Source organism: Podarcis filfolensis (genome assembly GCF_964270895.1).
Source record: "Podarcis filfolensis genome assembly, chromosome: 5".
Classification (NCBI taxonomy): domain Eukaryota; kingdom Metazoa; phylum Chordata; class Lepidosauria; order Squamata; family Lacertidae; genus Podarcis; species Podarcis filfolensis.
The window spans coordinates 79,291,885-79,305,359 of record NC_139608.1 but is presented as its reverse complement, the minus strand read 5'-3'; the positions used below and the strand labels follow the sequence as shown (position 1 = coordinate 79,305,359).

The 13,475-nt window shown below is 41.8% G+C and overlaps 1 protein-coding gene across 5 annotated transcripts in view; it reads left to right on the top strand.

Annotated features, from left to right (window-relative positions):
• The window catches only part of LOC310762974 (uncharacterized protein), a 207,943-nt gene that overhangs the window by 173,535 nt on the left and 20,933 nt on the right, over positions 1-13,475 (top strand). Inside the window, exon 1 of one of the 5 annotated variants that reach the window (XR_014548330.1) lies at positions 1,605-1,928. The exons of 3 other annotated variants lie outside the window; for them this stretch is intronic. Coding sequence is in view for 1 of the 2 variants with exons in the window: in XM_083614889.1 (XP_083471015.1) it covers positions 1,705-1,807 (103 nt within the window). In the remaining variant the exon portion in view is untranslated. Of the gene's footprint in view, positions 1-1,604; positions 1,929-13,475 lie in introns of those variants that run through there. One more of the 5 variants, XM_083614889.1, reaches the window with a different exon arrangement.

The following is a 13,475-nucleotide window of genomic DNA, read 5'->3' as shown; positions in this document are numbered from 1 at the left end:
CCGAGATAAACTGGCTGGTTCCTAGAACATTAGCTCGACAGAGAGCGCACACAAGCAAGATGGATATTTCAATTATAAATCAAAGATAAAATGCAAGCAGTAGCATTAGGACTAGACACCAGATTCAGACAACTAATAGAAGAAAACTGTACCCAGGAACATAAAATGGTTCCCTATGGCTCAAAGCAACGAGTTGCAAGCTATCCACACAAATGTCAGGGTGCTCCCACATGCACGTTTGTGGGTTTCGTTTATCAAAACGTAGTGCTAGGCTTTTTATCAGTATCAGCACAGCACAGAACAGTTGATAGTCCCAGGGTGGGCTTTTTTCAGATGGCTTGAGTGAGTGCCGTGGCTTTCAAAACACTCAGCATAAATTAAGGAGATGTATTTGTGCCTGGGAGGCTCTGAATTGCTAGGGATATCTTGGGGGGTGGGGTGGGCAATGGATAGAGCAAAGTGCTTCTTTGAACTACGAAACCTGAGCTCAATTTTGCAAGTGAGGAAAGCTGCAAGGCTGCATTTCTAATAGACCCCTGGTCTTCCCTAAAATTGATCCCTGTGGGTACCTCCCGAGAGGAGAGTTTAGGAATGTTGAGCATCTTTTTATATCTTGCCGGAGCTTGGGAGCAATGCCCTCATTAAGAAAAGTTGCACTTGAGAAAGAAAAGCAATCTATGTGGCTGGCTTCAATCTGTCTGTTGTGATCAAGGACTACAGCTCTAGAACAGCACCCCAGAGGCTAAGACCAGGAAGGAATTACTAGTGACATGCCATGCCAGGTGTAGAGTACCAGTGTCAGCCATCCATCAAAGCCTCAGAGGTGTATTGCTTTAATATATCTAGAAAGAGAGAAAGAGAGAAGCAATCTTCCAGCCTTACCTTGATCTGGTCCAGTGTAGCTTTTTGGCTGTGCTCCGTCCACTACAAGAAAGAGAGGGATTAATGCCAATTCCCTGTGAGTCATCCTAAATGACAGAGTAGGTTCACTCTTTGCTCAGGCTGCTTGCTGCCTCCGCTATGTGACAGCTGCCGGCTGGCTTTGGAACAAGAGTGTCCCATTCTGCAGCTTACTGCAGGGGGAGTGTTAGGTGGATACGCACAGGCAGCAAGAGAAAGCAGAAAAGCAGGAGGGTGTGGGAGAAAGCGAGAGCAAAGAGACTGAAATAGGAATATACCATCTGAGTCGGCATTGCCTCTGTCTCCCTGCCTCCTCGTGTTGGATGGTTTTAAAAGTTTCTTTTCAATAATGAGGCATGGATGCTTTTAAAGAACTTTAGGGACAGAATTGCCTGTATCTAGCATTGCCATCCCAAAGAACTATTTTGAGATCACAGCTTCTCTGAACAGTTTGCTTGTTGAGAAATGTTTTAGCTGCTGCTGATGCAATACAGGATAATGTTTCCCTGGGTTGTGACTGGCTTGGGTGTTCATTTGACGAATCCATGGCGCCACTGTGGCATTGTCGAAAGAGTCTTGGGTCAAAGAGACCAGGATTCAAGTAAGCTGTGTGCCGGATATTCACTGGTTTTGATATCTTCTTTGAAATGGTCATATTTTGCAGCTGAATTAATTCCTGAGTGGGGAAGGAGTGAAAGTAACCTTGCTGGCTTTGTTTATGAGTGCCTGTGTGACATCACGTCGTACGCGCCATTGTGATGTGGCTGGCAGACTCCTCCGGGTTGCCATAGGCAATCAGATTAAATGGCAGTGAGGGCAAAGGAGCAGAGGAACAAAGTAGGCTGCCAAACCACAAGCAGCCAGGAGGACAAAAAGGTGCCAGGCTGCATCAAAGCAACAGGAAGAGGTTTGCAACAAGTATCTGAAATTGCCACAGACGGGAGGGGCTTTCAGGCATTCACAAGAACAAACCACTTCAATTCAAATCTCCCGAGCTCCAAGGAAACTGGCTGGGTTGCCTCAGACAAGTCAGTGTTGCTTAGCATCATCTACTTCAGAGGGTGGTTTGAGGATAAAAATAAGTAAATTCCATGTATGGTGCCCTGAGTAGGATTCAACACTGCTTGATAAATGTAGGGCCCCCTGCAGAGGGGACCACAAAACACTGTTGGGCTTTCTAGCTATTCTTTGGGGAGGCCCCAAGGCACTTCTGTTCAGTTCCAAAATATCGGATGTAATAGTAATAATAAATGGAAGGTTCATCCTGACAAGATGGAGAGCCTGTGAATAGAGAGTATTGAACAAATTCTGGGTGGAGTTGCACTCCGCCTGATGAAACAGGTTCAAAATGTAGCTATGCTCTTTACTCTAACCATGGCTTAACAGGCTAAACCAGTGCAGGGCTTCTTTGCCCAAGCTGGAGCCTCTCCTGAAAAGAGGTAACCTGTCCGTGGTTATCTATACTCTACTAACAACCTGTCTGGATTTCTGCAATGTGCTGTATATAGGGTTACCTCTGAAAATGGTTTGGAAGCTTTGGCTGCTGTAAAATGTATCCACCAGAGTGTTGACTGGCAGCGATATCTCATCAGTCTTAGAAAAACTTTATGGGCTCCATTTTTTGCTTCTGGACCTAATTCAAATGGCTGGTGTTCACCTCTAAGGCCATAAAAGGTTTGGAAACTTGAAAGAGTGCCATTTTCCATGCCAATTTATCTGTACACTACGGTAGTAAGCTGATGATTTATTGCTCAGAGCTGAGATTAGTTGTAACACTATTTCTTTTCCGTAGTGGTACATTAGCTACAGAATGCCCTCTTCAGCAAGGTATACCTGGTGCCACATTTGCTTACTTTTAGGCACCAGACAAAAAAACACTTTTTAAAAAATATAAGTAGCATACTACCCTCCAACATTCCTCAGATGGAAATAGGGATATTTCCTACTCCTCTTCACTGACCCTCCTCGACCCACCATTTTTGGTCGTGTCCCCCCCCCCCCCCCCGCAGAACATTTCTGCCGCCACTACACCAACGGAACACAAAAATCCTGAACAGTCCTGGTGAAACCTCTTAATCCTGATTTTTATTTTATTTATTTCACAAAAAGAAAAACATGCACCAATAAATAAATCTTAGATAGAGGCAAGATTAGACATGGATACACATGGATGTTTAGGGAAGTTTTTAATGTTTGAACTTTTATTCTGTTTTTAATCTTCTGTTGAAAGCCGCCCAGAGTGGCTGGGGAAACCCAACCAGATGGGCAGGGTAGAAATAATTATAATTAATTATTATTTTAATAATAATAATAATAATAATAATAATAATAATAATAATAATATAATTATTTAAGCATTTAAAAAAATCAAAACTCCTTATACTCATCTCCTCTCCTCCTTTCCTCCCACCCAGGATGGGCCTGCCCTCTGCCTGCCTCTAAGAACCTGTGCCTTGATGGAGGTGGCTGCTCTTCCTCTTCCTCAGCCACTCTCCAGCAGCAACTATGAGCTGCCGGAGGAGGAGGCTGGCAGCAATGGCAAGGAGAGGCCATGGGATGCTTGCAGTTGTGACAATGGCCATTGCCATTGCTCAGCACAAGCGCCAGCTCCTCTTCGCGGAGCTTAGCAGCAGTGGCACTTGCAGAGGAAACTGGGACTTTCCGGGATCAAATCAAAAGCCGGGATGGCTTTTGCAATTCCACGACTGCCTTTGGAAAATAGGGGCATTTGGAGGGTATGAAGGAGGCATTTTAAAATACATCTGCCATCTTAAGTGTTCTAATTCTTGACTTGCAGCTGCATTTTAGCTCCTATTTCTTATATGTGTCCATTGTTGTTTTACTTAAATGTTTGCAAAGTGCCTTGAAAATGTTGATGAAAGGAGATGCATATGTGTTTTAAATTCACTGTTGTGTTTTTTTTGTCTGTGTCTCTCAACTTGGCCTGGAACCAAAGAACTGCACAACCAACTCCCTGTGCCCAAGGGAGCTCTGGGCTTTCACTGCATAAACAGCGCTCCCTTGCTCAACGCCATGTGGCTAATCCCTTTTGGAGTTTTGCAGAAGCAGCTGTAAAATGCCTTGGAATATTTGTGTGTGTGTCTGCCATTCAAAGGAAAATAACCAGAAACCCCACCGGCCATGCCATCGTTCTTGGCTGTACCTCAAAATAAGTCTTTGGAGTCCAACTTTTGTTTTTAACCTAGAACTGGCACATGAGAAAAATATCTGATGTTACCAAATGCCTTTTGAGGCTAGTAATGTGTCACACAAATTTAGGTGTGGGTGTGTGGAGCAGCTTTTGTTCAGTTTTCTGCCGAGTATTCTAAACAATGCATATTCTTTATTTATGCAAACTGCTGGCTATTTTAGAGGTTAAAAAAAAAAAAGCTGAATACCTAGTAGATCCTTTCTGGTGGTGAAGAAAATGAAGCTTGTGGGACATAATCAATTGCTTTCATTTTCCAGCAATTAAGGGGACTGTAATTGAGATTCATGTTGCATGGAAAACCACAGATTCAGTAGATTATTTTGTAGTACAATGCTGCTCATGTTGAAAGAGCTGTCACTGCATTGCCGACTCATGTTGGCATCAATGATACATTAATATATCAACTTGAAAATGAAAAATGTCTTTATAATCAAGAAGAAGGGGCAGCTTAAAAACTTCACTGCGGCCTGATTCTGAAATCTATCAAGGTAATTTATTGGTATTTTGCAAAATACCAGCCTCTAGTGAAGTCTGACTCCAATGCAAAAAATAACCCACACATCAACAATAATTAATGGAGAATGATTTGCCTTTAATTGACAGATGCCTTAGTGTAGATTATTGTTCCTGTGTTGATCCTGAGATGCAGCACTGATAAAGTGGTATCTATCATTGGGCCAATTATCCATTCAGCATCAAAATGCTACAAGCCTATTTCTGCAAGGCCTGTCATCCAAATAACCAACTAGCTGTTAATTGATTGATCATGTTTACATCACTTTATATTAATTAAATGAAACCGGTTTCTCTTTGGAGAAAAATGTTTCTAAAGATTCCATTAAATTAAAATTTACAAACTTCTCGTGAAATTCTACCCGTATCTATTCATAAGATTTTTTTTTCTGTGTTCAGTGGAGCTTACTGCCAGCAAAGTAGGTAGACGATTGCAGCCTGAAGCAAGCACTCATTTTTATTAGGAGTGGCCGTCTTAATGGCAATCTTTATCATCAACATTCCCTACTGCAGTATTTCGCCTGTAAAACAGATTAAAACCAAGTAAAGCCAAATAATATTATTTGCAGACCCAGGTGCGTTGAAGCTGAGGGAAGGGGTGCATGAGGCAAATGAAGATGAGGAGACAGATGTTGGACTATATATAATTAGGCCACAACTTCACTGATTGCAGATGCATAGGTTTGGCGTAGGGCCCCAGGGGTTCCCAAACTTCTTTCAAAGGGGGCCAGATTTGATGAAATGAACATGTGTGAGGGCCGAGCAAAGTTGCTGAGCTTTTTTAAGCGTTTTACCCCAGGACATATACTGCCATGGAGGCCGGATTAAATTGATCAGTGGGCCAGATTAAGCCCCCTAAATGGACTTTGGGTATGCTATCCTAATGTCTAGTGATGTATAGAAGTGAGAGCTGGACCATAAAGAAGGCTGGTCACCGAAGAATTGATGCTTTTGAATTATGGTGCTGGAGGAGACTCTTGAGAGTCCCATGGACTGCAAGAAGATCAAACCTATCCATTCTTAAGGAAATCAGCCCTGAGTGCTCACTGGAAGGACAGATCCTGAAGCTGAGGCTCCAATACTTTGGCCACCTCATGAGAAGAGAAGATTCCCTGGAAAAGACCCTGATGTTGGGAAAGATGGAGGGCACAAGGAGAAGGGGACGACAGAGGACGAGATGGTTGGACAGTGTTCTCGAAGCTACCAGCATGAGTTTGACCAAACTGCAGGAGGCAGTGGAAGACAGGAGTGCCTGGCGTGCTCTGGTCCATGGGGTCACAAAGAGTCGGGCATGACTAAACGACTAAACAACAACAATCCTATTGTCTGTTCCACACGATACAGCAATGAGGCCTCAAGTGTGGTGGCACTTACCTTTGGAAAGCGCTTCCATTACATATTGCATAGGTGTCACATCTGTTGTCATTTTGGTGCCTTCTGAAGACCTTCCCCTTTCAAGAAGCCTTTAAGCAGAGATATGTATCCCAGTCTGCATCTGTAGTGGAACAACTTTTAACTGTTTTCATACGTGGAATTGTTTTTCACTAATAGTATTGTTTTTATATATGGAATTGTTTTATATTTTGAACTGTTTGCAGTTGGTTTTTTACATTTGCTTTATACTTATGACTTTTATCTGTTATATATTTGTGTATTTTATCATTGTATCTTGCCCTGGGACCTTGTGGTGAAGGGCAGGTAAGAAATCTAATGAACAAATAGTTTATTGGACATTGTTATTCTTTTGAAATGATCCTTATAAAGTGAAACTGCTCGTGAAATGGGAGAGCCATTATTGGCTCTCCAATTAGCCTCTGCCCACCCCAGCGTTATTATTCCACCCACCATTTTGCTGCCACTGACAAAAATAGTGGAGTTAAGTTATGGGCGAACATATCAGACGACACAGTGATTCTTCCAAAGCAGCTCTTTATTTGTAAGCTGGAACAGAACTGAACTGAGGAGCTCAGTCAGCCTGGTTATATAGAGCTCCACTAGAATGCAACAGTAACCATATTCTGTAACTAGCCAATCACTGAACGTCACTTTCAATCCTTCATTTGCATACAAACTATCCAATCACTGAACGTCACTTTCGATCCTTCATTTGCATAACTATCTACAGTATCCCCCTGCTGGCCCAGGGTGAGAACTTCAGTACATAACAAGTGGGGTCTGGCTGGAGGGGTGGAGGAGACAAACATTTGCTTGGGGCCCCCAGATGAGGCCCCTCAAACTGGGGTTTCACTACCCATAATAGATGCCAACTGCTTTTTCTTTTCTTTTCAGAATTAATCAGGCTCAAGAATGAAGGAAGGAACTGGCTGCACTTTTGTGGCACTTTATGTTCAAACAACATGCTAGGAAAGCAACACACCTATGCAGCTTGACAGATGTCTCAAGATGCACAAAGGGAGGGAAGAAAGGAAAATATTGTGTGTGTGTGTGTGTGTTTATGTAGTGGGAAATGGTTTTATGCTTGTAGTTCTGGAAAATTGTGTTGACATTTCTCTTGTGTTTGGAGACAAATGACGGGGAGTTAGTGTCAATCTGACACGTTGTGTGAAGTCTTCTGCATGACGACTAATGTTGCCTGATTTGGAGTGATTGGCAGGCTCGACTCCCCTTGAGGAATGTAGGTCAGCAGCATTTGAGGGGCTGTGTGACAGGGGCTGTGTGCAGAAGTTCTTTGGACAATGTGCGCACCTCCACTGTTTGCCTGGCAGGTCAGGGGTGCCGTCAAATCCTTTTCTTATGGGATTATAAAATGTACTTTAGTAAATGAAACACTAAATGCATTATGTGCAGCTCTTAATCTTTCTTCGCTTGTGGAAGCCAGCAAAAGCACGGTGTGTGCATTAAGGCTTTGCGCTTCAGTTCCAGAATACAAATAGGAATAGCTCGGTTGAAAGCAGGTAAACTTGCTTTTGGTATATTGCATTCAGCTTGACCCGTGAGTCACCTAATGATTAGCAACCATTGTTAACATTAATTCTTACAGCTGCCAAATACAGGCTTGGATCCAAAATAACAGATAGTGTTTACCAGGCACAATTCCCGATCCTTTTCCTCTGCAGCCCCTCATGCTCTCTGACCCCTTGCCCACAAATGGAGGGTGATACAATCTGGAGGGAGGTGCAGCTTGAGATGGTGAAGGAATTGTTAGAAATTAGTGACTCCATTATGCACAAAGGGATATGTCTTCCATTTACACAAGCCGATCTTTGGACCCAAGCCATAGAGGTGAAACCATCTTTGTGGACCATGGTATCTGATATTCTCTGAGTATTTACCAAGGGTCGTATCTCTCTACACAAAGTAGATCCACAGAAACATTGTGTGGTGGCATTACAAGTCAAGAGAGCGCTGTCAGGCAAAGAGCCCTCTGACTCTGTGAGGGAGTGTGGGCTGTTTCTAAATTTTGAAGTAGGAATGGGGCAGAAATCTGACAACATTTAAAGCTGGACCTGCTTAATTCGCGCACTCTGACACAATCCACTGTATCACCACCTTCTTTAGAAATTTAGAAATCCACAAAAATTGTTAGGTTAGGAAAAATTGCTTTGCGGAAATGTGTATGGAGTTTTGCCTAACGTGTATATTAGGATAAATTTACGAATGTGTATATTAGGAGAAAGTCACAGTAAAATGCAGATGAATTTTCATGTGCACCTTTTTTTTAAAGCAAACTAAAGTGGAAATGTGAGTGGGGTATAATAAAATTATTATTATTATTATTAAGAGTGAAAGAAGTGAGAAACCGAGAAAACATAAGATTACATATTTGCTCATCCCTTGCTTTAAGAGCATTTTTGTTGTTGTTGTTCTTAAAATATTAGAAAAGGCCTGTGCTCATTCACAGTTGACAAGATTTCAGCAGTTCTTCAGGAAGCCCTGTCTGCCTGGAATCTGGTCAGCAAAGAACCCAGCGCTGCTCTGAGCAAGCATGGGGCTTTATTACAATGTTGGGACTAAATGAAAGATCCTACATTCAATTTCTTTGGTAAGCAAACCTGTACAGCTCTGCCCCTTTTGTGACATTTTGGTCGGTCAAATAAAGGCATTGCCCTGATGTGGATTTCTGAATTGATTTCCAGACTGGTTTTTCATGGGAGATTGCCAACCCAAATGAATTTGTGTTCCCTGGAAATATTTGATGAATCATAAATGGAAAAGTTGCTTTTGGTCTTCTACACCTTCTGAAAGAAGATTATCTATCTATCTATCTATCTATCTAATCGTTGTGCCACTAAGCTGACACTAGTAGCTAAATCGGTTGCTGGCTTTTTGCCAGCTTCCTTCAGCTTGGAAAAAGCCGCTGTCTCGCTTGGCACAGCAGTGATGTTGTGTGCCCTGAAAGTGAGGGCCAGAGTGTATGAAGGATGATTTTGGCTTTCCAGTTTTGACAGCCTGTGCATCCTGGATATTTAATTACCAATTAATGGATGCTTTTTGTATTATTAACTCTGTGAAATGGCCTGTGATTAGAAGATGGTCCCAATTAGCCTATGGCACTCACTCTTTCCAGTTTGTCATATGCGTGTCAGCATTAAGGAATTTAATCAACCCAATGTTTAAATATGGAACTGTATTACTGTATTATTATTATTGTTATTGTTATTATTAAAAAAGAGGTGCCAGAACTCACCATGAACACCTCTGTTGTTCTCTCAGAATGGCAAAAATGTCCCACCTGAGAGGTGCTGGAACTGAGTTCCAGAGAGTTCTGGCTGGGGAAAAAGCCCTGGTTGTTTTGTTAGAATGAGAATTAGAATTAGAATTACATAGACTGTAATAATGGTGCAGAAGAAAAAAAACAGAGTCTCTGTTCGGTAATGTTGCAGAATCTGTTGGGAAGAGATGGTCCAAAAACTCCCTAGCATCTGTGGATGTTGTTGGGTTATATCCTCCATCCTCACTATTCTGCCTGTTGGGAGTTGGCGTCCAACAAGAACAGGACATTTTAGCTATGCATGGTAAGAATCAGACACACATGCTCCCCTTCCCCTCTCTTCCACACGTCTGTTTGTCCTGTTGCTTCTCCTCGGGGAAACTCACTGTTTACCACTCAATCGGAACAAATGTCAATGGAGTTTTCTTTGCGGATTGATGTTTGCTCTGATTTGGCGGCAAAGAGCAAATATTCCCGAGGAAAGTGGCAGGGTAAATGGAAAACCTCTCGGACCCTGTGCCTAGAAAATATGGGACAAACAGTAAAGCTATCAGACTCATGCTTTCTAGGCATGGGACAAGCCCTTACTTTGAATATAGTGGTAACTTGGTTCTCTCTTTTTTTTAATAGAATATTTATTGAAATTTTCAAAAAATTTAAAGAAAAACAAAACATAAAACAAACAAACAAACAAAAAGAACAAGAAACAAACATATAACTTTCAGTGACATATTTCCTTGACTTCCCCACATCTCCCCTTCTTGTATTCCAATTCAATTTTTAATTCAACAAGTTCCTATCCCCAAATTTTACCTTATTATATTTAAATCCTTTTGCTTAACCAATTTTAACATAAACCTCAATCTTTATACGTCAAAACTTATTCTTAATACCTTTTTCTAAAGTCAACCCCAATTCCATTTCACGATTTCCCCATTTTAAACTAGAATGGCAAAACAAATTATTTACAAGAAAAAACAGAATATATTTGTACCGCCTTTGGATACCCAAAACCCCACTCCCCGCTTTTCCCGGTTTCAATCTCCAACCAATGTCCATCAATCCATCTGGTATCAGCCTGGTGACCTCACGTCCGAGGCCCTTAAGTCTCTCTCCTTTCCTCTCTGCCGGTTTTTTTGATAGTCCTTTATGATAAACACCAAATCTCGGAGAAGCTCTGTCCCCATAAGATCCATACTTCTTCCTGCCAGGCCTCCATATTTAAAATTGTAATCCAAATCTTGTTTTTTACTTCTTTTAAGTCCAAATGTCCCATAAACTTCTGCTTCCACTTTTATCAGATTTGTCTTTTCCTTTATATCCATCTTTACAGGCCTTTGGCCTGCCAGGTCTCCATATTTAAAATTGTAATCCAAATCTTGTTTTTTACTTCTTTCTTTAATCCTCTGCTGCATTATAGCTCCTCCTTCCTTTCCCTCTAAATTGTCATGTGGATCTTCTTCAAGTTTCTCAAATTTCTTTTCTTGTTCAGCTGCAAGAGTTTTTAGCTCAAAAGCAAAGTCTTTTTGTTCTGGTACAAAGACTTGAGTCAAGTCCCTTCCAATTTCCGCAGGTTTGTTTGCTTTTTCATTCAATATTGTAACATTTCTAGCCAAAACAATGCTTTGTTCTTGAAGTTTTCCCAGGCTACGAAAGATCTTCTCAAGAGCAGTCTGTATTTTTCCACTTACAGCCATTCTGTAATGTCCCAGAGCCCCCTCTAGGGGAGTACTGGTTACTTAGTGTTCCTTCCAGTTGTAAATCCAAAAGTCCTTTATTTTCCTTTATTTTCGACAATTTGTTACCTAAATGTAACAAATATGACCAGCCGAGGCAATAGAAACAAAGTTCTCTCTCTCTTTTTTTCCCTCTCAGCTTTGACAGCTAGTTTGACAGCTGTCAAAGTCTTCTAAATCTCTCCAACAGGCTCCCTCGCGGATCGCTCCCGGGTCCTGGGGGGGGGGTAGCAATTCCACTCTCAAAATTAACTCTTATCCTCCAGCACATTCACTTATACTGCCAAAACGTGAAATTAATTACTTTTAACTTCTCACGAAGAAGATGTTCTTTTCAACCTTAGTTATCTAGTCCTTGCTTTAAAATGTTTACAAGAGGGGGAGACGGAGTTCCTCTTTGCGCCTTCCCCGCTCGTGCTGAATCAAAAAAGGAAATTTTTAATATCCAATTTCCGTATTACTCACGGGTTGTTACTTTTAGTCCAAATTTCAAAGGAAGAAGTCAGCGCTCTCCGACCATGGCATGCGGCTTCGCTTCGCGGAGACGGGTAAACAGCTCTCAGCTCCGCGCCGCTCACCCCCGGTATGTTCCGGAGCCTTTAAAAAGGCTCCTTTGCGGCGGGGGGGGGACGCAAATGGAGCCCGCCGAGCCTTCAGTTCACAGGCTTCCCCGCCTGTGATTTTTTTCGGGTCCCCGCTTTGCCGTAGCGGTAGAACCCTAGCTCCACGAAGCAGATTTCCTCCGGAGATCGGAGGAAATCCGCCATTACCTTTGCTGGCGCTGACCGGAAGTCCCGAATATAGTGGTAACTTGGTTCTCAAACGCCTTAGTACTCAAACAACTTGGAACCCAAACACTGAAAACCTGGAAGTAAGTGTTCCGGTTTGCAAACTTTTTTTCAGAAGCCGAACAAGCTCCATTTTGAGTGTTACACTTCTGATTTGAGTGCCACACTTCTGTTTGGAGTGTTACACTTCCGATTTGAGTGCCACACTCTGGTTTTCCATGCTTCCGTTTGGAGTGTTACGCTGAAGTCTGTCTGTTTTTGCTATTTATTTTGCATTTTTGTGGCTCCCTTTTTTTCTTTTTGTGTCTGTGTGGAACCCAGTTCAGCTACTGATTGTTTGACTGTGTGACTGCAGTTTATTGCTTTCATTTTATGGATCGATGGTCTCGTTAGATACTAAAATTCATGTTAAATTGCTGTTTTAGGGGTTGTTTTTAAAAATCTGGAACGTATTAATCCATTTTGCAACGCTTTGGTTTTGGAACAGACTTCCAGAACAGATTAAGTGTGAGAACCAAGGTACCACTGTACAAGCTTCCCTTTCCTCTTACAAAAAACAAACCAGAGTTTATTAACTCTTGGGGCTAAGGCGAAGGAGGGAAGGATGATTATTTTAAATAAATAAATAATCCTTAGGATAAATATTCCCACTCGAGGCAGAGCGTGAGAGTTGCATTGTGAACATAATTCAACAATTATTAGAAAAATGCAGGTGCATTAAGGTTCTCAATATAGATTTATGACCAGGTAAGAAGAGTTCACCTGGTTTTCAGCAAAGGTCTAGGAATGTATAGATGTTTATAATGCATTTTCATGAGTTGCCTTGAAATAAGAAATAGCAAGTTGGGTAGCAGTATCAGTCTTCCCATGGGTTACAAAGCTGTATGGGTGTATAATTGTACAGTGGTACCTCGGGTTACAAACGCTTCGGGTTCAAACTCCGCTAACCTGGAAGTAGTTACCTCAGGTTGCAAACTTTGCCCCAGGGTGAGAACGGAAATCGCATGCTGGCAGTACGGTGGCAGTGGGAGACTCCATTAGCAAAAGCACACCTCAGGTTAAGACTGATTTCAGGTTAAGAATGGACCTCCAGAATGAATTAAGTTTGTAACCCGAGGTACCACTATAGCTTTAAATATTGAAGTCAGGTTTCAAAACTGCTTCAGTGGGTGTACTGATAATAGCATTTTCTCCTCTGAAAACCAGTCAAATTAAGAGACTATCCTGTGTATGCTGAACTTCATTTATCTATTAGAGATGGTGTTTGGAGGAGGGAGGTTCCAGGGTAAAATAACAATATTTTCTGTTGTTTTTTTTTTTAAAAGGATAGCATATCCATTGTATTCTTTCTCCTCATCTCTTTTTGTGTAACTTCCATTATGACATCAATCTTTTGGGAGCAAAATCTGTCAAAGACGAGCTTTCAAAAGCACCACAGGAAGAAAACATCCACAGGTTTTGTTCAAAACATCTTGTTTCTTGTGGCTCACGAGAGAATTGTCAAACGGTTCTGCAACAGTCTGACAATATCAAGAAAGAAGTATTTAATCAGAAAACCAGCTGATGAGACTCTACAGGATTTCTGAAAGCTTCAGTGATTTGTTATGTCTTTGCTTGAGGGAGGGGGGCTCAGTTTGACAGTAGCACTGCTGCAT